We start from the raw sequence: 26,148 nt of genomic DNA, 5'->3' as shown, positions 1-26,148 counted from the left end.
AGCTTTAGATCAGACCACAGCAAAACGACTGATAGAACTCTTGGACAATCCTCCACAGGCAGAGAAGTATAACACGATCAAAAGCAAGTTATTACAGTCTTTTGCCTTGTCTCCACGAGAGCGAGCTGCACGTCTGTTAAATATGTCACCTCTTGGCGACAGAAAACCGACAGAGATGATGGACGAAATGCTCGCACTGCTAGGAGATCATCACCCCTGCTTCCTTTTCAAACACTTATTCTTACAGCAAATGCCGGAAAACATACGGATAGTGCTGGCAAAAGAGGATCTAGATAACCCCCGAGATTTGGCTCAGCGGGCGGATCAAATGTGGCTATCGAGATCCAGCGATTACAGAATTAGTAAATTGAGTAAGAACAAACCGACCAGTCCTAATACGATGGACACGGTTTCAAACTTCTGCTTCTACCATCGACGATTTGGCAAGAAGGCACGACAATGTTGCCCTCCCTGTGCTTGGCAGCAGGAAAACGACAAAGCCGGTTGTCCGCAGTAAACGGGGCAACCGGCAACAAATTATTTTACCTGCAAGACCTGAGGTCCAACTTCCTTTTTCTTGTCGATACCGGGGCGGAAGTGAGCGTATTCCCACCCACCAGGCTCGAACGGAGACACAAAACCTCTGGTCCGCTGCTTACGGCCGCGAACGGAAGTATCATACGTACTTACGGAACCAAGCGTCTTTCTTTGGTTTTCCCGTCAGGCAAATATGGTTGGGAATTTACCTTGGCTGACGTGTCCCAGCCGTTGCTGGGAGCAGATTTCCTTAGGGCGCAAGATTTGCTGGTTGATGTCAAACACCATCGCCTTATTCATTTGCATTCCCTAACCAGCGTTCCTCTCGGTATTAGTGAACACGTTTCGCTTGGTCTTAATTCTGTCAGCACGGGAAGGTCTTGCTACGCGCAAATCTTAGCCGAATTTCCCGAGATTATTACCCCGCATTTTACGCATGTACAACCCAAGCACAAGGTGGAGCATCTCATCTCAACTACCGGACAGCCTATTCATTCTCGTGCAAGACGATTGCCACCTGATAAACTCGCCATCGCCCAAACTGAGTTCAATAAAATGCTAGAGTTGGGAATCATCCGCCGTTCTTCGAGCCAATGGTCTTCGCCGTTGCACATGGTGCCCAAGGGTTCCGGAGGGTGGCGGCCTTGTGGAGATTACAGGCGTCTTAATACCGCCACGCAACCAGACCGTTACCCCATCCCACGTCTCCAAGACTTCACCGCGCGTCTCGCGGGATCAAATGTCTTTTCTAAAATCGACTTGGTGCGAGGCTACCATCAGGTTCCCGTCGCACCTGATGACATTCCGAAAACGGCTATTACCACACCATTCGGATTGTTCGAATTCCTACGCATGCCATTCGGGCTTAAAAACGCAGCGCAGACATTTCAGCGAATGATGGACATGGTTTGCCAGTCACTTGATTTTGTCTTTGTCTACCTCGACGATATCTTGGTAGCGAGCGAATCGCTCTCGCAACACAAACGACATCTTCACGAACTTTTCGGAAGGCTATCCAAGCACGGACTGGTCATAAACATCGATAAATGCCAGTTCGGAAAACCCGTCATAGATTTCCTCGGCCACCGGGTCGATAATCACGGTGCTAAACCACTACCCGGAAAGGTAGACGCAATTTTGAAATTCCCCCGGCCCACAACAGTGAAAGGCCTTCAGGAATTTACGGGGATGATCAATTTTTATCATCGATTCATACCCGAGGCAGCGAAAATCATGATGCCTCTCTATGGTGCTCTTTCCGGAAATCCAAAAACGCTACTTTGGACAACTGAGATGGACACTGCAATGGCAAAAGCAAAAGAAGCTCTAGCCAGCTCCACACTTCTGCATCATCCTTCACCAGATGCAAAGACTGCTTTGACGGTCGATGCCTCGCAATACGCAGTTGGGGCAGTTTTGGAGCAATTCATAGACCAACGCTGGAGGCCATTAGCGTTCTTCAGTAAACACCTCCGACCACCGGAGCTCAAGTACAGTGCTTTTGATCGGGAATTGTTGGCTCTGCACCTTGCCATTCGACATTTCCGGTATTTTCTTGAGGGCCGCAACTTTACAGCCTTTACTGACCACAAGCCACTGACGTTCGCATTTGCGAAGATATCAGAGCCTTGGTCGGCGCGTCAGCAACGTCACCTGTCGGCAATCTCTGAGTATACCACAGATATTCAGCACATTGATGGGAAAAACAATCGTGTAGCTGACGCTCTTTCGCGAATTGCAATTTCTAATGTACAGAACCCGTTACTCGACTTAGATTATGAGGCAATGGCGAAAGCCCAGCTTGACCCGGAGGTACAAGCATATCGTACGGCAATATCAAATCTACGCATCGAAAACGTTCCGCTTGGAACGGCCGGCCTTACCTTGCTTTGCGACACTTCTAGAGGTACGCCACGTCCAGTAGTCCCTCGCTCTTGGCGAAGGAAAGTCTTTGAAGTTGTACACGGACTCTCGCATCCTTCGATCAGAACAACACGAAAACTGGTGGCATCAAAATTTGTATGGCATGGGTTGAAGAAAGAGGTCGGATTATGGGCAAAACAATGTGTTCCGTGTCAACGCGCTAAAGTACACACACACATCCGGGCACCGCTAGCGGATTATCCACCTACAACTTCTCGTTTTCAGTCGGTAAACATTGACATCGTGGGACCATTGCCAATGTCACAAGGTAAAACGTACCTGCTGACAGTAGTAGATCGTTTCACTCGCTGGCCGGAGGCGATACCAATGGAGGACTCGACGACATTAACGTGCGCTAGGGCATCCATCGCCAACTGGGTGGCGCGCTTCGGTATTCCAGCACACATTTCCTCCGATCGAGGACCGCAATTTACTTCGCATTTATGGGCCCAACTCAATCAGCTACTAGGCGTGATCCTACACAGAACGACTAGTTTTCACCCGCAAGCCAATGGCCTCGTGGAACGCTTCCATCGACATTTGAAAAGTTCCCTTATGGCAAGACTCACTGGTCCAAACTGGCTGGATGAGCTACCATGGGTTCTTTTAGGCATCCGCACAACACCCAAAGAGGATTTGGACGCCTCTTCGGCCGAACTTGTGTACGGTGCTCCATTGACGGTTCCCGGCGATTTTGTTTCTTTTTCAGGAGAAAGCGCACATCGGGATTTGCCAACGTTACAAGAAAAGATTCGCAATCTCCTTCCACGTCCTATGTCACGACACGGCACGTCAAAAACCGCAATTCCCGGAAGTTTGAAAGAATGCACATACGTGTTCATTCGAAAGGATGCACACCGACCACCGTTGACCAAACCTTACGACGGACCGTACAAGGTTCTGAAGAAATCGACGAAATCATTTACGCTATCCATGGGCGGCAGAACAGAAGTGGTGTCCGTCGATCGTCTAAAGCCGGCGTATATGGATCTAAACGAACCAGTGGAAGTAGCACAACCTGCAAGACGGGGCAGACCACCGCGGCAACCAAGTGAGATCGAGCAACCGCGCGATCTTCAAAATGCAAGAAGATCGAAACGCAACAGGCATCCTCCATCTCGCTACGGTTCCTGAGGAACCCCGCCGCTGGAGGGGATGGTGTAGCGGCTCTACAAGGCGCGCTCGTCGATCGTGTGATTATTTGATTGCCAATTTGTGAATGTTTGCGCGTCCCTTTTCAATGCATGCAGGTTGATGCGTTTACTCGCCAGTTACTAACTTCGCTCGCAATAAACGGAGCTCTCGCTTCACCGTTACCATATTCTGAGAAAAAGAGGACAATTTGTACATGTCACAAAGATGAAGTAGCATCCATTAATACAGGGAATTTTACTGCTAATATTTATTGGTTGTCTAAAAAAGACCCGTCCCCGCGTATAATCGGTTAGAGTTTGCCTTCTTTTAATCGAAACAAATTTCACATATATTATAACATTTTCTAGTTCTTCACGATTGCTTGACCCTCAAGGCTATAAAGGTGGACGAAATGCGAAAAAGAAGGACATTCAAAATTTTTGGAATGAGGACAAATCCTCTTATGAGAGCGTATGGTAACCAGGGAAGCGAGTGGCGCAGTTGGTTAAGCGCCATCGCCACGTCACCATTGGCAGTGGAGGTTTCTCTGGGCGGTTGCGGTGCATTGAAAAGCCCAGACCGAAAGTGAGCCGTGCTACGAGTCGGCAGCGAAGACAACGACGGGGGCGCATGGATGTGAGAGAGTTTGACGTATGAATGAGCGAAAGATTGAAGAAGTGGTCCCCGAGATTACTGCTAACAAGGACCTATGAACATTACAAAAAAAACCTTCATGTCGCGACATAGCCTGATAAAGGCGAGGAGCACCACCGTTAAATGTGAAATAATAATAACATATGGTAACCAACGAACAGTTATAACTAGAATTGCATTTAAAACAATAATCAATTCAAAACAAGCATGTTTAACAAATGTATTTTATTCCTTATTTTCTGTTTTTTTTAGTCATGACTGTTTAATTGTGACGCCACAGTGGAATGTTGTTGATAATTGAAAATATAGGGTAAATATGACTCCTTTGTCGAAAAGTCTTCCGACGGCTGTCTTAAACGGACCGAAAAGATCTTTGACCAGGTCTACTGCTCTACACTGTAATGCAGAATGTTACGATCGGCGGTCATCATCATCAGAACATCCATTTCGTATCAATGATCTATAACTGCTGTTGTACCGATACCGACGACGATTTCGAGGGTACCAACTATTTCATATCGTGTACGTCGACTTTATCGGGGGCAAATCGTCCGCAGGCGCATACGGCATACTATATGCTATTACGAGGGTATTTACACAAATATCGCGTAATTATAAAACCTTTCAAAAAAAGACAATTATGTTCTTTTTAAAATAGCGTTTTTTAAAAACGCTGTATAAAACATGTTTTAAACAATGTGTTATGAAACGCCATTAGTTATAAATGCAACCCTAGTTATAACAGCTGCCGCAGAATTATAAGATACAGGTTAGATATCGATCTATTCGGGCTTGGGTGCGCAATCTGGGGCACGCAAAGCAAATTCGTGTGGCCCGCGAAGAAGTACCAATTTTGAATGGTGTAGTACCGGCGCCCAAGGGGTTTCTAGTTCAGCTTAGTCTGGAACGTGTGAATATGGACATATGGATAAACTGAGTGTGAGTTTAAATTTTGGTTGAAATATATTCGGTAACCACAAATAACCTGGTCGGAGGAATACTCATACACTGTGCAATGCAGATTTTAACTACGAGATGATAATATCAATGATATTGCTTGCAAACATTGTAATTAAGGGCCGATAAACATAGTAACGAATCGATGGTAATTGATTATAATATTCTTGGATTTATACATGTATATATACAGGCCACTGATAACTAAAACGTTGGCCCGGGTTAAGGCGTATATCGTATGTTGGCAACCTCAGGACTTCAAACAGTATCGACTTTATCAAATGAACAATTGATCTTCAATATGGACGTTTAGTACCAGAATAGCTAACTCATTGAATGTCAGATGACGATTAAAATCTGCCGGACAGTCAGCAACGGACTCGTGATGAAAGCGCGACGAGAGATTTACAATTCACATATATGGTGGAGGCATAGCACATTTTTCAGAATCATAGCAAAATACCAATGTCGTTTGAATAGTCTAGTCTAGTTTAGGATACTCGGCCCTTCGGAAATATATTTGGATGACGAAACGATAGCATACAAAACTAGCAGTCTACGCTTTCGTGGTTAGCGCTAATGACAAAGGGAATAGGGGTGGTGCTGATTTCCAGGGTATATGCTATGAGCGATCTATAGCGCGAAGAAATATAAACTGGAGTGCACTGTTCTCTGTAAGCTGCTCGCGTGCGCAATTGCGCAGTGCTGACGCGTTCTTTGCGCACAGAAAATCAAAGCTTCGCACAAGAAAAAATCCAACCTGAATTTAAAATAAAATCTACAAAAGCAACTGCTTTTAAAGTCTGCGCGCGCACAGAAAAAAATGTGTAGCGCACACAAAAAAGCCGACGTGATGACCTTTTTGTTTAGTCAACAGCATAAAAGGAACGAGAAAAGTGGGTAATTTGGCAGTTCACAGTGATGACCATTTTTTAGTCGTTACTGTTGTAAAAGGGACCGCGCAGTGAGTTGGTGAGTGCCCACAGACTCGTGAAAAATTAAAGGGAACATTGCGGGGGAAGCGAGTGGCGCAGTTGGATAAGCGCCAGCGTCACGGAACCGATGGCAGTGGTTCTCGAATCCCGGTTCGGTCCAACTTTTATGTGTCGGAGAGTTATCTGGGCTCCTCATCGCTAACCTCACTGCCATTGCAGTGTCTCTAAAATCCCAGTAGGATGGTGAGCCGCGCCAGTAAGAAGTCGGCAGTAAAGAACGAGTCCGGATGCATGAAAGTGAGAGAGACTGAAGTTGGGAGCGCGCGAGTGTGGAAGTCATCCGGAAAAGAATACGAAAGCAAAGATCGTGAACATTACTAATATCATGGTCGTGGTGTACATGAACTAAATAGGCGATAAACACCACTGTTGTATGTGTTAAATAAATCAAACCGATGGGAACATTGCTGGAGTGCATATAGTTCCAAAGGCGCATAGAGGCATCTCAGCGCTCCTAAAAGTGCATTCAGGCGCATGGATACGACTTGGAAAAGAAATTGCCAACGTAATTACAATTCTTATGAAGCCCAATCAAGACATTAGTGGTCTTGGAATTAGTGCGGAGCATGGACCGGAGCTGGATTGGATATCCGGCCGGATTTTTACAATTTTGGCCGGACCGGATCGGAGCCGGATCAGTACTTTTTCTGTTACGGCCGGAGCCGGATCGGAGCCGGATCACTACTTTTTTGATCCGGCCAGAATCTTTATGGATAAGCATGACTTATATAACTATATAACTACCAACCAACCACACGTAAGTAACCTCCAAGCCAGTGTGAACATAAACGAGGCATATTAATCAATTCACGGAACCTCCGTACCGAGTAGGGCCGGATTTCTGGCCGGACTTTTTCATTTTTGGCCGGACCGGATTGGAGCCGGATCAGTACTTTTCCTGAGACGGCCGGAGCCGGATCGGAGCCGGACCAGAGAATTGAACAACCGGATCGGAGCCGGACCAGAGAATTTGTCGATCCGCTCCGCACTACTTGGAATACACAGTTACAGAATACTTTCGAGAAAAACTAGGGTCTCAATCAATCAATCAGGTTTATTAATATTTTCATCGTTTCAAAACATCGCAAGACTGCGATACAATGAAAAGATAGGAAGGTTTCGAAACAACTTGGAGTAGCCTTTAAGATTTATATGTTTTCATCGCAGGGTTCGAATGCTCCACACTCTGTCTGAGCCTTAAAGTATGTCATCAAACTATGTCCAGACCAAGGATTAGGTTTCTGAGCAAAGACGTTGCTAAAGAGCTTCTTGGAGATACAGAACTTCAAAATACGATTGAATAGCATATTCAAATATTCATATTGAAATGAACCCGATTATTTTCGGCTGACACTCGTCAGGGGTAATCGTTGTAATCGTTTCGGAATCGCTGAAACGTACCAGCCCTAAAGATGAAAAATGTTCAAATGTCAGGCATCGCTGATAATGTGTACGTGTACGTACATTGTTCAATGCACTTCGGTTTTATTTAAAGAAGAATGACCTTTTACAAAGTTTACGCTACATTCCGAATGAAACGTCGCACGATGATATCCGACTCGCTCCGTTGTAATGGCTTCATTGTTCTAGTTACTTTGTCCGTATTCTGAACTACAGGCCTGCAGCCGACGATTCAGTGAGTAATTTATCGAACTGATGTCCAAAGGAAAGCTATATGTTGTTCGCGGTAGCATGTTTTATTTTTATGGGCAATATCGCCACGGCGAAAGAGAGTAAGTTCACCTCCGACATGCCTTAATTATTCAATTGTGCCGATATCTGTTTCCGTAAATAGTAGGTCTAAGTAGGTTACATCTATAGTGTTGATGTAATCTCACTCCAGTGCAATTTTGCAGTTACGTTATCAGAGCTGATTGGTGAGCAAAATTTTACTGGCCATGGTCGTATCGTTGGTGGATCAGCTGCGAGTGAAGGCCAATGGCCGTGGCAAGTGGCAATTAGCAAGAGACGTTCCGGTGGATCGTATAGCTTTGTCTGTGGTGGAAGTCTGATTGGCAATAATTGGGTACTCAGCGCGGCACATTGTTTCACGGAGTAAGTTCCGCTAAGAAGTCGATGTTGAATTAAGCTTCATGTGTGCTGCTTCCTATTCCATCAAGTGTGACGAGAGGCTATATCCGCTATAGAATAATATTTTGGTAATGATCTACGAGTTAAGGAACAAACGTTAGGTATATGATTCTCAGCCGTGTAACACACTCAATCCATACACATGATTCGTGATGACACGCCTACCTTGGCAATCATTGGCTGCAGACAAACATGGGCGATCAGTAGTTGAATTGTGAGTGTTGTGGTGATAGGCAGAGTTGGATCAATTACAAAAAATCAGTTCCAATACAATTACAATTACAAATACTTTCTTGCATGTTTCAATTACATTACAATTACAATTACTCAATTCTAAAAATATCAAATTACAATTACAATTACTGTTAAACATGTAATTGACTCGGTAGAGAAGTGTTCTTTGACAACTGTAGCGACGTAATTACCAACAATCTCAAGCTATTCATGTTTCATTCATGATACGTAGAATACCCTTTAATTTAAAACAAAACTCTAACGTATTCGAACTATTCCTAAGCATGAGTACTGAAAACTACAAACACAGAAAAATGTTTCAAGCGACTGTTAACAACCAAAAGTTTGAGCGACTAACAGCGAATAGGCTACAGGACAGTTAATGAAATGCAATGAAACGATTAGGCTACTCAGAGCTGAATGAGGATAATGGAATGTAATTGGTAAGGCGTCAGTGATAAGGATGATACCGATAAGGAAAGAACCTCGTGATAACTACGAATTACAACATTTTGATTCGCATTTACATTTTCACTTGCTCAAAAACTGTTAGATTGCATTTGATGAACATTAGGGTGCGAAAAGTTTCTGGCCCCAGTAAATTTGGCCAAGATTGGAAGTAAGATTGGGATAACATCTCTGCAAATGCGTGATCAAGTTTGATAATGCCTTGGTTGGAAACTTGACTTTCTTTTTGCAATAGTTGCTAGAAAGCCTCGTTACTGGTCAGAGATTTAAAAAAAACTCTGACCATGGTGTAGGAATTGGTTCAGCACAGGTTTCAGAAGAGTTTATTTACTGTTCATCCATATTTGAAATATTAAGATTTAGTTTACTCCACTGGTTCATTAACTTTTTTAGACACGCCCCTCTCTATGACGGTGAAATATTTCGTGCCCCCCTTATCGTCATATCACACAGTGAAACCAGAATGTTAGCAATCCTTACATATAGTTTGATGGTATGGAAGATTATGACTGTTGATGAGAGAATTCTCCAATATGAAATTCGGACTATGCAGAGAGCAATGACTATGAAATATGGAGGTGAATCGCGCAAAGTGGAGCTTCGCGGAGCTTCGCGCCCCCTTCACATGCTTTCACGACGCCCAAGGGGGCACGCTCCATAGTTTGAGAACCACTGGCTTAGCCTATATTGTAATTCGCAAAGTTTTCTGTTGCTACTGATGTATGGGAAACAGTTTAGCATGGCTGAATTGTCTAGTTATAACGCGGCACGCACAGAACACCGATGTAAATAGGCTAATTATTACAGGTGGCGACTGTGTACTAAGGCCTTAAGGCCTTGCGGGTTGCGGCCCTTCGTCGTCATCCTGGTCAGTACCGGATTTGCACTGGCGTGACGAATAAATGATTTATTGGTTGATTATTTTATGTTGTGATTGTCAGGTTTCCATAGCAATGTAGTTGAAATAGTAATTGATCAAAATTTTGATCAAATTAAAATTACAATTACACAAAATATAAATGCTTCAATTACAATTACAATTACAATCACAATTACACAAAATTGAAATGCTTCAGTTACAATTACAATTACAATTACATGAAAAAATGTAATAATAACATTCAGCTCAATTACTAATTACAATTGATCCAACTCTGGTGATAGGTCGAGTGTAGTGTCGTACCCAGAGGAGACTGAGCTTCAAAGTCGAAACCCCGTCATTCTGAAATGACGATTCTATCTCCAATATTTTTAGGTTATTTGCAATTAAGCAACTGGCATGACGCTGGTTGGTTTTGACCGAACAGTACGAAGGCACTTTTGGTTTTAATAGTTTCGTTCGTTTAGCGCTCTGTCGATGCACACTTGCACAGTTCATTTAGAGCACAAGTAATCCATAGTAATGTATGAGATGTGTAGTTATGTGTAATGTGTTAGATATTTGTTTTTGAGACCCGGCAAATGTCTGGAGCTCATCGAAGGCCTACAAATTAGCGTAAGAATTCTGCAGGTTATTAAAGATTAGGAACCATTGCGTTCTATGCAATACAGGCATGTCACAACTGTCAATTGAGCATTGATCAACGTGTTTGTCTTCAAAATTAAAAAGGTAACACAAATAAACAATTTCAATCAATTTCGACTTTCAGTTAAGCATGACCTTGTAAAAATCGGGCCCAAAGCTCACTTATCACTTATCAGTAAAGCAAAATAGATCTGTTCTAATTCTAATGACCGATCATTAATCACTATGACAGCCTTGGTAATGAAATCAATGTTCAAATCTGAAATAGGCATTACTTTATGATTGATATCCTATACAATAGTTCACAACGATGCATTTATATACCGTATTGGAGTGAAATAACCTATGAACTCGACTGGAGAACAGCACAGAGGTTGCTTGGTTAGAACGACTAGAAAAAATCATTGCAACATCATTTCAAAGAGTTATTGTTTGAATTCAGTCTTTTCATGTATTGTAGAGCTTACGTACGAGAGTGTATTTTGCAGAGTCATACCGCAGCTGATGTTTCTTCGTTGCCAGTGGTAGCAGAATTGATATGAACCTATTACCCTACATTTAGGTTCGTTCCAGTTTGATAAATGACGTTCCAACCATTAATTTCCCCTTTTAATACTAAGATAACCACGTAAATATTCAAAATAATATCAGGTGGCAATCTAGGGATCGTGTGAACCCATGAATGGTTCTGGATCGTGTAGTCGTGTGGTCGTAGTCGTGTAGTCGTGAACACAAACTTCTATCTAGGGCTAGGGCTAGGGCTATAAATATCATGTCGATTCAGAAACGCAATGAGCAATGAGCAATTGAGCATACGTGAGGCCCTATATTATGATTCACTTGATTGCTATGAGTTTATAACTGGTTCTCAAAAACGTAGATGGACGATGGCAGGACTGCTAGCACTATGATCTTGTAATCTATGGAATTATTGTGTAATTGTAATTCGACATCCCCTGGCCAAGTAAAAATTCTGAGTCGTAACTGACCACAAAATCAGGAGAAGATTTATTGAACTTGCCGTCTCATCTGATCAAAATATCCAAGAAAGAGGATCAGAAAGATAATCATAACCCGCAGATCTCAAAATGAAATGTGAAAAAATGTGGCGATACACCATATACACATTGTCGGGGGTCCTTCCCCCTACGGCTGTCGTAAGAAAAAAACTCACAAGATATATATCCAAAAGATTCCCTGAAACGTTAGATCCGACATGATCCAGAATATCACGTTATTGGGAACGATGCATATTCTTCGAAATGCCTTATGTGCACCACTGGACAAATTTACACTTGTCCTCGAAAATCATAGCATAATTTCTGTAATTTCGATTCTTCATTTTTAATCATCTCTACTTCTGCAACCCTTGCCAATTGTCCATCTACCGCAAGTCTGTATTCTAACCTCATCTTATATTGTACCGAATTAATAATGCGACTCTATTACTAATTATTTAAAGTTTACCTCAATCTCGACATTTTCCTTAGGGAGCAAGTTGCTACCCGGATTGTGTGTATTTACCAATTTTACTGCGAATAAAGAATGAAATTATGATGCGAAACACCCTACCATACAGATCGGATATTACCGGCTTACGGCTGCAGTTTGGAGTTCACGATATCACCAATCCCAGTAGCAATTCTGTGGAGCGTTACGCCGCGTCGTATAGGAATCATGAAGGTATCGATGTGCTTTGATATGACTTTTCTGTTTCTGACACACTCGCATTCGCAGCAGTAACCTACGCACGAGTTTATCTATTGAAGGTTATAACGACAATACCTTTGAAGCTGACATAAGTTTGATATATTTCACCGATAATGTAACCTACAACAACTACATCCAACCTATTGGCCTACCGGCGTCAACATTAACTGTCTCTGGCGGAGACACCTGCGTTGTTTCTGGATTCGGGGATACTCAGGGTAAGCATTAGCATAGTGGCAAGTCGAAGTCGGGTAGGCCAATATAAAACTTCCTCTTCCCTATTCAGTGGTGACTAGTAAGTAGAATCGGAATTTTCGAGTCAATTACAGGTCACTAGTAGTCGGTGTCGACTAATCCCAGTATCTGTATAGTTCTATACGCAACACATGTTTTCGACGCGCTGATATCACCCTGCGACTGTAACCAATCATAATTAAACGATTGTGCAGCGTGGTTTTACCGGCTGATAATAATTGCAGATGGAAGCTATATACCAGGGTGGCCAACCTGCGGCGGCAGAGCAATCGTTGAGCGACCGTCTACACATAATGTTGTGTGTCGGCGGCATTAAACATGGAATTTGAATTATCGAATTCGACCCGAAATTTTTGAAGCATATTTTAATTCAAAATGATGCGGCGCATAAAGAAATGGCAATTTGCAATCACGTGGGTCTCACGAATGAAGGTTTTTCTGGTGCTTTTGTGATATTCCAATATATATATATATTCCAAATTCCAATATATATATATTCCAATATCGTAATTAATTTTGTGACCAAAATCTTCGAGTTATGCCATCCATCAACTGTACCGGTAAATATGTCCACGTGGGGCTAGAATGGATAAATATTTGATAGTAATATCAGCAAATTCCAATCTTTTGGTTGAAATTGATTTATGAAGTTGAAAAATATTGTCGCGCTGAACGCGACTGGGCTTCGGATGCCAATATCTTTTCATACCACCAATACTCGCGATTTCGGTGGTAACATGTAAGTCTAAGAGGGCGATCTGCTTCTACACTTGAAAACTTTTATGCTCAAGATATGTCGTAAGAAAACAGTGATGGCACAGAACACCACAAGGACTGTGCATGGTGCGAAGTCCTACAATATAGCCATCTTATCGTGGATATTTTGCACCCAGGTGTGACATTACAACTGTCCACTGAAATACGTCCGTACGCTAGATATGTAATCGAAATGCGGCCGTGAATAGCAAAAAGGTTGAACACCCTTGTTATTCACTCAGACTATAGTTTCCGAAGTATAGTGTAGCAATTCTACATATGTGTGAGCGATACAGCGAACTTTTGCGAGCATAAATAACTTTCTACTCGTTACTATACATGCAGAATAAATAGCTGCTTGAATCGAAGTATTAAAAGTATCGAAGTAGTAGTGACTTGTTCCCAACACCGGAAGTATTTGTGATTTTAGGGCATGGTCAACTTTGCTCCACACCCTTTTCATGATAGTCTATACCAGCGGCTTCCAAACTGGGCGCCGCGAAGACTGTTATGTTCGTGCATTTTACGTTGGTATCGTTTGTTTCTTATTTGTCTAGGATTAGTAATTACCGCCAATCATTATTTCCTCGTGTGTCGTGCTTTGTATTTATACCCTGTGTTCTGTTGTCTCGTGGTCTTTCATTTAACTGAACTCTGGATCGTGTCGCCTGTCTTAAAGTCATACTGCTGTTAATATATACTGATTTCCTACTGCAACCTCGTCGTATTGAGTTATTGTTCGAACAAGATCAAGAACATAACAATTGGTGTCAGAAGTCGGATTCAAAGTTATTTCTGCGACGAAGATAAAGCATGGATTCAGGTACACTGAAGCTGCTCGAGAAGCAGCAGGCAATGATGTCGAGCCTACATGAAACAATGGCAAATCAAAAAGCACAGCGTAAAGAAGAGCTGGAGCAGCAAAATGCTAGGCACAGAGAAGATTTGGACCAACAACGCGCACAGCACAAAGAAGATATGGCACAGCAAAAGCTGCAGCACGAGGAAGCCATATCGCAATTAGCGCAGAGGTTGAGTCCCGGTGCGTCAACATCTGAAGCTACCGCTCTCAAGTTTGATTCGTTTGTAAAATCAAAGGAGAAGTGGGACCAATATCTGCAACGATTCAACCATCACCTAGCAATTTACGGCATTTCCAACATGGAGAAGAAAAGAGCGTGTCTACTCTCATGGGTTGGACCTGAAACGTACTCGCTCTTACGTAATTTGTTTGGTGCTGCTGATGTCAGTGCGCAAACTTTCGACGCGTTGACTGAGAAATTGTCTACACACTTCAAAGACTCAATTCATGTGCAAGCAGCCAGGTACGAATTTTACAATTGCAAAATGCAGCCGGGACAGTCATACGCTGATTGGATCGCAACTCTACGCGGAATCTCCAAGGATTGCAACTTCACATGCTCAAGAGATGGCTGTGATCAGAGCTACGTTGATGAGATAATGCGTGATCTCATCATTAAAGAAACGCCGCACGCGGATGTGAGACGGCATTGTCTAACACAAACCAATCCATCCCTCGACGACGTTCTCAAAGTAGCCGCAACATACGTGAGAACGCTGGAAACTGATAGGGTTATCCAGGGCGAGAGTAGCGGTAAAGACACTTCTATCGTCAACAAGATGACGGGAAGTTATCAGAAGGGGAAAAAACCTTCCAAATCCAACCAAGGCAACTTCCCGGAAAGACTGAAATCCTGCAGCCGCTGTTTCATCGATCACCAGAGAAAAGACTGTCAATATCGACATGCAGTATGTCAGAAATGTGGTCGTAAAGGTCATATCAAACCTATGTGTGCATGTCTACCAAACCTAGTATCACGCAACAGGTCACATCCGTCAATTTCTGCTCAGTGCCGCTCCTCTCCTTCGACATCGATCAACTATATCGACGCGTAGGAAACCAGCTCTGGATCAACTCCAGCATCAACGGCATTCTGTTGCCGACTCAGTGGGACACTGGTGCACCCTCAGCCATGGTGGGATTGACTGGGTACAAAACTGAACTGTGCAGGTGGGTTCGGAAGTTCGAGTAGGCTTAAAATTGGTGGTTCTCGACGAACACCGTGGGCAAAACATTTTTGGTCTCGATTGGAGCGATGCTTTCTCCATGACCGCTAAGGGAACGTCTGCTTTGGATGCAATTTCCTCGCAGATGGTCAAGCCGCAATCTTGTAATACTATTGACATTTCTGATTCGAACGACAAATTGGTATCTTTTCAGTCCAAATTTCCCTCCGTTTTCTCTAATGTATTAAAGTAAGACGATGCACCAAGACAAAGGTGACGATTCACTTGAAACCTAATGCCAAGCCCATATTCAACAAGCCACGCCCTTTGCCTTTCGCAAGGCAAATCGCTGTTCAAATCGAACAAGATCAAGAACATAACAAAGACTAGTGGAAGTTGCTGCTTATTTCTTCGCGGTTCTTTTGTGTGACGTATTGGAACTGCAAACACAGCAGATCCGGCGAATATAAAGCTAATGTCAGACCATGTCCCACGACCAAGTCTCCTCTCTAACGCTGAAAGTGTTTAGGGTTTCTTTTTTATTGAGTTATAGAAACTAAAAAGGTGTCACCGCGGCAAATTTACTAGATTCATAGGTACGCAACCGGCAGTCGTCTAAAAGAATTCTGCTGCCGTGGCAATGAGCGTTAGATTTAATTTTACGATCAAGCTGACTCGCTGAATATAATGGAGCACAGTCATAGCCGATGCAATTCTTCATCTTGGGAACCTTTTGCGTGCGTAGATTCTCTTTGAGTCTTCACAAATTTCCAAATCGCTACCTATCATCAATCTTATACATGCCGTGTGATGATGGACGACCATCGTGTTCAGTGGAATTGGACGGAAGACTATGCTCATTGCTCATAGCATGGATATATAGAAGTTCTACATATCCGTGTGCTTATAGTTCTGGGCACAATTATGTTATGACGTTTTTCAGGGTTCTGAATTCCAGACTCCTTTTCTACTCTGATGTCATCAGCACCGCTTGTTTGTCCAATTGATGAGAATGATAATAAATCGTCGCACTATACATGACATGCTGTTCATGAATTGTAATTTCGGGACAGGCTCATTAGCATGGTGTAAATGACAACATCTGTCGATCTGCAGTAAATGGTTACTTCGAAAAAAGTGTATGTTGCCTAATACATTTATAATTTGCTCAACTCGTTTTTGGTTATTGCTGGATTCTCGATCGACAGGTTACATGACTTTTCCGCCAGGCGTTGGGCGCTACGCTATTGGCTGGACAAAAAATTGACGGTGCTGAGTGTGTGTGTATGCTTCCTTAGTCGATATTCTTGTGGTTACTTATCGACTCCACCATTAAAATTATTGCGATGGTACCAATGAAAATAAACTGATTTCATTCGTGTTCGAAGAGGTATGTGGATATGCTCACTTTCATTCGTTACTCTCCATTGTATGCAGATAGACTTATCGAACCGAGGCTGCTGGCGTGCGAATATAGCAATTCCATTAAAGGAAATTAGTTCACAGTGCTGCTATAAAATAAATTGTGGATAGTAAAAAACTTCCGAACGCTTCCTAATTTATTTGCATAACCTCGAAATTTTACTACTGTATAATAGAATTTCCTTGCATGTGTCTGTAACAGGAACGGGAACATCGTTTGCTCAAATTCGTTACGCGGAGGTAGATATTATCGGCTTGTCTACCTGCAATAGCTGGTACTCCACCTACTCAGTAACAGTGACCAACGATCATATCTGCGCTGGGTAAGTCACCATTTAACTTTTACAGGATAATGTAGCTATATTCCCGGTATATATTATCATATAAGGTATATACCATAGGGGGCCAGGGGTGAGAAACTGGAGCTTTGAGCCATTTTTTTCATAGCAAGCGCGCAGCGAAAGTGCTAATGCTCAATCGCTTGCGCAACAATGGTCAATACGCTTGCGGTTTGCGCCGCTCCTCACTTGCTGCCTAGCTGCGGCATCTTGTCTCAGACGGCCTTGTTGCGTCAGTAGTGTAGTCGATCGCTCTGGGGGTGGCAGGGGTTCTTATGGGCGGGGTGGTGAGGTGCCTGGAAACTCGTGTTGGTGATGGTACCCTTTTGACCCCCCCTTCCGCTCGTGATGTGCCATGTGTTCTTATGGGATCTCTGGTGATGGTACCCTTTCGGGTATAGGCTGCGTCGGTGATGTGCCATGAAAACTCGTGTTGGTGATGGTACCCTTTTGACCCCCCCCCTTCCGCTCGTGATGTGCCATGTGTTCTTATGGGATCTCTGGTGATGGTACCCTTTCGGGTATAGGCTGCGTCGGTGATGTGCCATGAAAACTCGTGTTGGCATATCGTACTTTTGGACCCCCCTATCGCTCGCACATCGTAATGTGTTCTTATGGGCGCGCTCACACATCGTACTTTCAAGTATAGGCTGCGGCGGCGACTCGTATTGAAAACTCGTGTTGGTATATCGTACTTTCGGGTGTAGGCATCTCTCGCACATCGTACTTTCGCATGTCGTACTTTCGCGTATAGGCTGTGTTGGTGATTCGCTATGTGTTCTTATGGTTGCGTCGGCATATCGTACTTTCGGGTGTAGGCATCTCTCGCACATCGTACTTTCGCATGCCGTACTTTCGCGTATAGATTGTGTTGGTGACTCGCCATGTGTTCTTATGGGTGCGGTCGTGATGCGCACTTTCAACCATCTCTCGCGTGGTGTTGAATAGTCACCAACAATAACCGCACAAACGGAAACGTGGCTTGTTGTGAGGATTAAGCAGTGCGACCTATATTTCGAATGACCTGCGCGCTGAATTGTTTCCCGGCCAGTCGCTACTATCGATTATTACACTATTCCATTCAGTGCGAAATAGTTTGTTAAATCTAGGAATCACTTCCAAGGTAATATTTTGGTAATTAGTTTACCGCAGAGCCGGCGTAGACGGCGCAACAATGGTCAATACGCTTGCGGTTTGCGCCGCTCCTCACTTGCTGCCTAGCTGCGGCATCTTGTCTCAGACGGCCTTGTTGCGTCAGTAGTGTAGTCGATCGCTCTGGGGGTGGCAGGGGTTCTTATGGGCGGGGTGGTGAGGTGCCTGGAAACTCGTGTTGGTGATGGTACCCTTTTGACCCCCCCTTCCGCTCGTGATGTGCCATGTGTTCTTATGGGATCTCTGGTGATGGTACCCTTTCGGGTATAGGCTGCGTCGGTGATGTGCCATGAAAACTCGTGTTGGTGATGGTACCCTTTTGACCCCCCCCCCCTTCCGCTCGTGATGTGCCATGTGTTCTTATGGGATCTCTGGTGATGGTACCCTTTCGGGTATAGGCTGCGTCGGTGATGTGCCATGAAAACTCGTGTTGGCATATCGTACTTTTGGACCCCCCTATCGCTCGCACATCGTAATGTGTTCTTATGGGCGCGCTCACACATCGTACTTTCAAGTATAGGCTGCGGCGGCGACTCGTATTGAAAACTCGTGTTGGTATATCGTACTTTCGGGTGTAGGCATCTCTCGCACATCGTACTTTCGCATGTCGTACTTTCGCGTATAGGCTGTGTTGGTGATTCGCTATGTGTTCTTATGGTTGCGTCGGCATATCGTACTTTCGGGTGTAGGCATCTCTCGCACATCGTACTTTCGCATGCCGTACTTTCGCGTATAGATTGTGTTGGTGACTCGCCATGTGTTCTTATGGGTGCGGTCGTGATGCGCACTTTCAACCATCTCTCGCGTGGTGTTGAATAGTCACCAACAATAACCGCACAAACGGAAACGTGGCTTGTTGTGAGGATTAAGCAGTGCGACCTATATTTCGAATGACCTGCGCGCTGAATTGTTTCCCGGCCAGTCGCTACTATCGATTATTACACTATTCCATTCAGTGCGAAATAGTTTGTTAAATCTAGGAATCACTTCCAAGGTAATATTTTGGTAATTAGTTTACCGCAGAGCCGGCGTAGACGGCGATTCGAATATCAACAATAACCGCGTTCACAAACTAACACTTCAAAAATGTGTGAAATAGTTTGCAAAACCCCGCAATCGCTGAACCCCGCAATCGCTGACAAGATAACACATCAGGCATAGCCATCTCTCGTGGTGTGGATTTACAGAGGTAGGAATCACGCACAAGTAATATTTTGGTAATTAGTTTGTCACGGAGCCGGCGTAGACGGCGATTCGGTTACCAACAATCAGTAAGTCGCGAAACTGGATTTCACTGGTAAGATTTAATAAGTAACGAATAACAGAGCCATCGCAGACGGTGATTCGAAAACCAACAATTTGACACTTTCTGGTGGTCGCTATATGTTTTGACACTCCGGAATAGTGGTGGACTTTAGTTGTATGATAAGAATCATGTGAATATACAAGTAATGTGTCAATTTGTCAACTTGAAATGAAACTTACTACACAAACCGAGTTGATTCGTATTTGAATGTGTTAATTCGGTACAATTCTAATTATTTTGAGAAATCTTTTTAACGTGATCTTGTGAATCGTACGTAACCTGAATATTACCGACACCGACTTTCAGCCGAATCGAATTATTCACACATTCCACACCGCTGTTTCACACCTATAGAATCAATGCCAACTAGTTGTATGAAAATCAAGAATCACAAGTATGCGCATATAATAATTGTATTCATTATTGAGAAATCAAACCCTTAACAAAAACTCACATCTTATCACTTGTCAACTCTATCATGAAAATCCTCGAACCCGTATTATTAAGAATGTTATAGTACGGCGTCAGAAATCCACTCGCGAGATGTACTAAAGGTAAATCCAAATAATCCAGAATGAAATATTTGGACTTGACATAGTCTGAATTGAGATAGATTGACAAACATGACTACCGACTTTCAACCCAGTCATAGTTAGAGATTATATGCATATTGATTTGAAACAAGTAATGAAACCTTACAACTCTATTCACAGTTTTCCGTTTGTCAAATAGAGTTTCAGTAAATAATTTCACTATGCTATCGCGATATTTTAATGTGTTACTACATACAACAGAATCAATCAATGAAATATTGTCCGTTGTTGAAAACATTTCCAGCTTGACCACCGCTTGCACATAACGCGATCGAGTTCCAATGCGATGAGTTGAATCGGAATCGGAATATGTCGAGCTACTTTGTCATATCGCGATTCGAAGTAGGATTGCCAGACAGACTGGGTAAACTTTCACCCCAATGCGTTTCAGATTAATTTATTCACACGATCACCATCTCGCTGTCTTCACACTTACACAATCGCGTACTGTTCCCACGCACAACTTCGGTACGATATTTCAACTTGTCACAATAACTGATTATTCACATGTTGATTTGAAACAAAAGAAACCTTGAACAAGTTATCTGAGTTTTTTTTTTTTGGCACAATTGAGTTAATGGAAATAGTATTACGCCTCGAAATTTTAACATCTTACCATACTCAAAAGAGTCAATGGCAAAAAACCTGGTCAAGTAAATCCGTTTGTAACTTACCCAACCAACTCAACAGTATCCGTATGGAAGTAGTCAAGATTACGCAAGTACATACAATCGCTACAATCTAAAATCCATAGCAAGTTCGGTTGTAGTCATATACCACCAACTCGTCTTTTTTTTTTTGTTCAACTGTGAAAGTAATTACTACTCGGCATACTCTACAACATAAAGTAATTACTACTCGGTACACGCAACTCGAGATTGGCATATGTTTTACTATACGAGATTTGAAAGTCTGATCAATGTAGTTGAGAATTCATTTCTTACAATCGAATGCGGGCGTTATATCGAAAGTTATCATGCTGTAAACATACTTCGCATTGATTCGACATATGCAATAGCTGATCATGACTTGATTAATAAATTATTCGTGTTAACTAGACCCGGCGTTGTGGTGAAGGTTATTGTGACAGCAACAAACTTTTCAATACCGCTGTTATAAACATATTGAGTTGTAAACTATGTGTGTCTAAAATGTTCTTGATTGGAAAATTATTTAACCTTGGTATTGTAGATATCAGGAAATATTTTACAAATGTAATTGGCTCCAGTAACCAAGACTAAAGATGAAACAACAATTTCCTTTGTTGAACAATAACCGGCACAATACTTTATTGTCGGAATCTGCGGTGAGAATTGAAACACTTTCGCGCATTACCCGGTGTCAAGATATCACACTAGGTGAATTGACATACCGCCGCTTGATTAATGCTTAATCCGTTCGCACCATTGCACACACACACTTTGATCATCACAAAAAACAAATTGGAATATGTTTGCTAGGTACCTCCTATTCAACTATACTTGACTAATACAGAAACCTCTTAAGATTAATAAAATCGAAATATGCGCTACACTGAAATCTACAAAAATGTGGTTGTATTGTTGTTCATAGTCGTGATCATAAATTATCATTTGAATCTTCTAAAGTAATTGTAATCATAAAACGAAACCACTGGCTATCATTACCATAACAAAAGCTTATTGCAGGAATTTTGCTAAATGCATCCCAGTTCGTTAAACTGGAATTATTTGTAGAACGCACACCATCAAAGAAAAACACGTAACTACTAACACGAATTCTAGTTGCAATTGAATTCCTAGTAATTATCTATGCGTACACAACTATAGTATCGGTTTTCTGGGTCCAAGAACTAAAAGAACATCTTTGAGTTGTCAAAATGACACACATATTTGAAAATATCACTTACCGGATTAAGGCTAAAGCCTCGACAGCACCGACGTGGATTATTATTATTTATTTCGTAATCATTTCAACAAAATTACACACACTGTATAATACATTGGAGGTTTTTTGAGTGACACGAGAGTATATCGGATCACTACGAACTCAAGGATTATTTTACTCACTCGTCGCATTATGGATATTGACCAACGTCGCTTCATCGGTGTGCATCGTTTTTTCTAGATACGAATTATGTTAGCGTAGGAGGAAAATAATTTAGTGTAACAGAAAACAATTTCCAATCTCTTGACTTATGAAAACAATACGCGAGTCTTCATTCAATATTTTGTTTGTGTCAACTAATAGTTACGTTGTATGATACGACTGATGACCCCCGCGACTTTTTCAGACCCCAATATGAAAGATATTTACATCACACGAAATACTCCACTCGACATTCTCACACTACGAAACTAAAGAACGGTTGGTTAGACTCTACAAACTGTTTTGGTATCACAAGAACTTTTTTTACACGAATGGTCACGCATCTAAATATTCAAATAATCCAACAGACAACTATAATACTTACAGAAATATCATAGTTCTTGTAACAAAGTTGTATGTGTACAATGTTTATCGTAAGTCCTACACATTCATGATATCCGACCGAGTTTGACTTTTAGAAAACATTATACCGACATCGCGACATCTTTCAAAATCAAAACCATGGTCACTGCTTGAGATACCTACCATGTCATCACAGTAATCCAGTTACTTCCACAAAAGATTATGTATTCGACTTACGTTCCACAAATCTAACGCGCAAAACAATTTACTTTACTAACGAAAAGTGCTGAGTCATCGTATGGTTGTCCTCACAACAATGCAACTAAAACATACTATCATACAAAATGGTGGTTATAGTTTGCACACCAACGGTACATCGTACAAGTAACAAGTCTCGAGAATCTGTTAATTGAAAAAAACGTGAAATTGTTTCTCTTGCACCAAGTCGTTATGTTGACGAAAGCGTATATTGTGATATCATGATCAATTTGCATTCGTTGGTCACAAATTGTCACTACTCTAAATAATTCTTTTTCACTCAAACACAAAAGCATATTTGTCACCATTCGTTTTCATCAAGCACGAGTTCAAGAAACTTACTTACCACGACATGAATTGTTATTTTTATGTTGAGTAAATAGGTAATAATTAATTTTAGTAACACTATATCAATGTCATCGAGTTGTGCGAATAGATTTACAGGTGGTCTTGTGGTTTTAATCGAAGCATACAGCATGGTCTAATGTAGACTCTTCTCTCTTGTACAGCAACTCGCTAATCGAAATGCATGCATTCACATTTGAACAACGATCTTGTTTCGTCGCACCAAAAATATGTTCACTGTCACAATACTCTGCACAAGACGTGCAAATCCTTTTCACCCTCGTAATAGTATACCAACGACCACCGACGACAACGTTTAACAATACCAACTACACTGGAAACACTGAACCCACGACACTTACCCAAGTAAAAATACATTTTCCTTTGGCTACATGACGCTCACCAGAGTAAAAAATATCATTATCACCTGGAGATCCACCGTTACCCGAACAACAAAACCATTTTCCTTTGGAGATCTATCGTTTACCCAGTGTAACAATACATTTTCACATGGCGATCCATCGTTTACCCTGAGCAACAAACCTTTTTCACTTGGAAATATATTTTTTCCCTGGGTAACAAACCATTTTCACTTGGAAATATATTTTTTCCCTGAGCAACAAACCCTTTTCACTTGGAAGTATATTTTTTCCTGGGGCAACAAACCATTTTCGTTTAGAAATATATTTTTCCCTGAGTAACAAACCCTTTTCCCTTGGAAATATATTTTTCCCTGGGTACTAAACCATTTTCGTTTGGAAATATATTTCTTTCTCTGAGTAACAACGCCATTTTCTCTTGGAGATGTGATGTTTACCTAAGTAAAAATATCATTTTCGTTTTGAAATCTGACAAACACACGCATCAATTTGGTATTTGTTGTATTGGCGACAGTTTGAAATTGATTACAACGAACAGTGACGAAAATATAAACCGACAACCGGTTTCAGAGTATACCCGCGTCGATCGCATCGCATCTATATCATCGGTTAACCACATGAAATAACAGCATACCATTGTATATCGAAATGTATGTTTTGGAAATCGACGGATATTGTATGTCCTGGTGTGTGTGTGTGTGTGTGTGTCCCGGTTCGTGCTTTAGCCTCCCACAGAGTCAATATGTTGAAATTATCAACCTCCATGACTTTGGTAACTGCTTGGTACACGGATAATGGTTGAATTTATGTCCCCGTCGCGCTAACAAATCCGGGTTACTTGTGAGTTTTCTCACACATGTTTACTATATTGTGTCACTCTTTATTGGTCAATAGACATATCCCACCGTTCAGTTTGAAATCGGAAACCCGAGAAAGTATTAACCGGATCCGGATATCAACTCTGAATCGACACACCAATGAACAATATTCAAACATGTTACACCTCGTGTTTCCATGAAAATAACAAGAGATTACACATCCAGTATACTTCACGATTGTTCATAGATACCAAGTATTCGCGTAAACGAGGTGTGTGACATTACATACATCATGGATAACATCATGGTCGGCATTACAAGCATCATGGATGACAAATTCATGTTCTCAAGTCTCATACATGCACCGACTCTGTACATTCAATGTGGGGGTAGATGACTTGGAGACAGAAAAACAAACATATTTGACAATAACATGGTCTTAGTATGAACCGACATGCATCCAACTTGTGGAAAAATGTGTCGCACACTATTTCAACGAGATTACAACCCTTTCACGGTTCATAACTTGATATATCAACTTCACAGGGTAGTTCGGATTCTCAGGTAGACTTGAATCGTGATCCAGACCTCGGAATATAGTAAAATCGGGATATGTAGTTTAATTACTCACCCACTATTCTGTAGGTTGGTGGTGGTGGTCATACCCTACAAACTTTTTTGCTGAGAACGTAGTGTTTCACCTTACATCAGTTGGTTCAATGTATGTACCGGGTTGTGAAAACTGTCGCTGTTTTGACTATGTGTCACAATCAATACTAAATACGAGAATTCGTTACTCGTCGAAACGTCGCAGTCAGACATCGTTAACAACGATTCCGTGTATGGTAATCTTGAGTTCAATTGCGGTTTTGTGATGTTAACCAAGCCGTTGTGTTTCTGCGGTGTGAATACTGAATTCGTGTTGTTCCCCCGCAAGAGTGCGATGTTTATTTCACACCTAGAGCAATTATAAAACGCATCTTCGAAACTTTTGGTCTAGTTCATCCGCTTGCATTTCGAAACGGACCATCACCACAAGACTCTAACCCACCACATCCGTGGTTTCAGTTGATCATATCGAAGAATATCATGTCCATCCGTTTTACCACCCACAGATTTCGCCATCCTCACACGGTAGTGCTAAGACACAGACAAGATGCGGTGGTGGAAATATTGAAAATGAGAAAGCAGACCATGGTGTCATTTGATCTGGATTTTACACCCGATGAACCCACCATTCGTACTGCGCATTGGGATGGGGATTCTATCATTGATGTCGAGGGAAAGGAGATGTACAGATTTGTTGGTGTCGTGAATATTCAACGAAAGTCGGGATATATGGTTGTGCATGGTTCGCGTATTTGACTGCGAGGATATCGCTATACATAACGTGCTGTTCACCGTATCGATAGCACCAACGAATATCAGTGAAAGGGTTGTAATCTCGGTGAAATAGTGTGCGACACATTTTTCCACAAGTTGGATGCATGTCGGTTCATACTAAGACCATGTTATTGTCAAATATGTGTGTTTTTCTGTCTCCAAGTCATCTACCCCCACATTGAATGTACAGAGTCGGTGCATGTATGAGACTTGAGAACATGAATTTGTCATCCATGATGCTTGTAATGCCGACCATGATGTTATCCATGATGTATGTAATGTCACACACCTCGTTTACGCGAATACTTGGTATCTATGAACAATCGTGAAGTATACTGGATGTGTAATGTCTTGTTATTTTCATGGAAACGCGAGGTGTAACATGTTTGAATATTGTTCATTGGTGTGTCGATTCAGAGTTGATATCCGGATCCGGTTAATACTTTCTCGGGTTTC

The 26,148-nt window shown here is 42.1% G+C and overlaps 1 protein-coding gene across 2 annotated transcripts in view; it reads left to right on the top strand.

Moving 5' to 3' along the window:
* Positions 1–7,781: 7,781 nt before the first annotated feature.
* LOC145433965 (trypsin-like) overlaps positions 7,782–26,148 on the top strand; it is a 32,654-nt gene continuing 14,287 nt past the window's right edge. Inside the window, exons 1-5 of one of the 2 annotated variants that reach the window (XM_080311222.1) lie at positions 7,782–7,933; positions 8,057–8,255; positions 12,098–12,201; positions 12,288–12,446; positions 16,892–17,012. In XM_080311222.1, coding sequence (XP_080167348.1) covers positions 7,876–7,933; positions 8,057–8,255; positions 12,098–12,201; positions 12,288–12,446; positions 16,892–17,012 — 641 coding nt within the window. In that variant the 5' untranslated portion in view covers positions 7,782–7,875. Of the gene's footprint in view, positions 7,934–8,056; positions 8,256–12,097; positions 12,202–12,287; positions 12,447–12,799; positions 15,272–16,891; positions 17,013–26,148 lie in introns of those variants that run through there. The other variant, XM_080311221.1, reaches the window with a different exon arrangement.

The sequence above is a fragment of the Botryllus schlosseri genome, chromosome 2 (assembly GCF_051294905.1).
Source record: "Botryllus schlosseri isolate E-star chromosome 2, Bs_hap1, whole genome shotgun sequence".
Classification (NCBI taxonomy): domain Eukaryota; kingdom Metazoa; phylum Chordata; class Ascidiacea; order Stolidobranchia; family Styelidae; genus Botryllus; species Botryllus schlosseri.
Note: the sequence above shows the minus strand (reverse complement) of the source record. Positions and strands in the feature narration are given on the sequence as shown.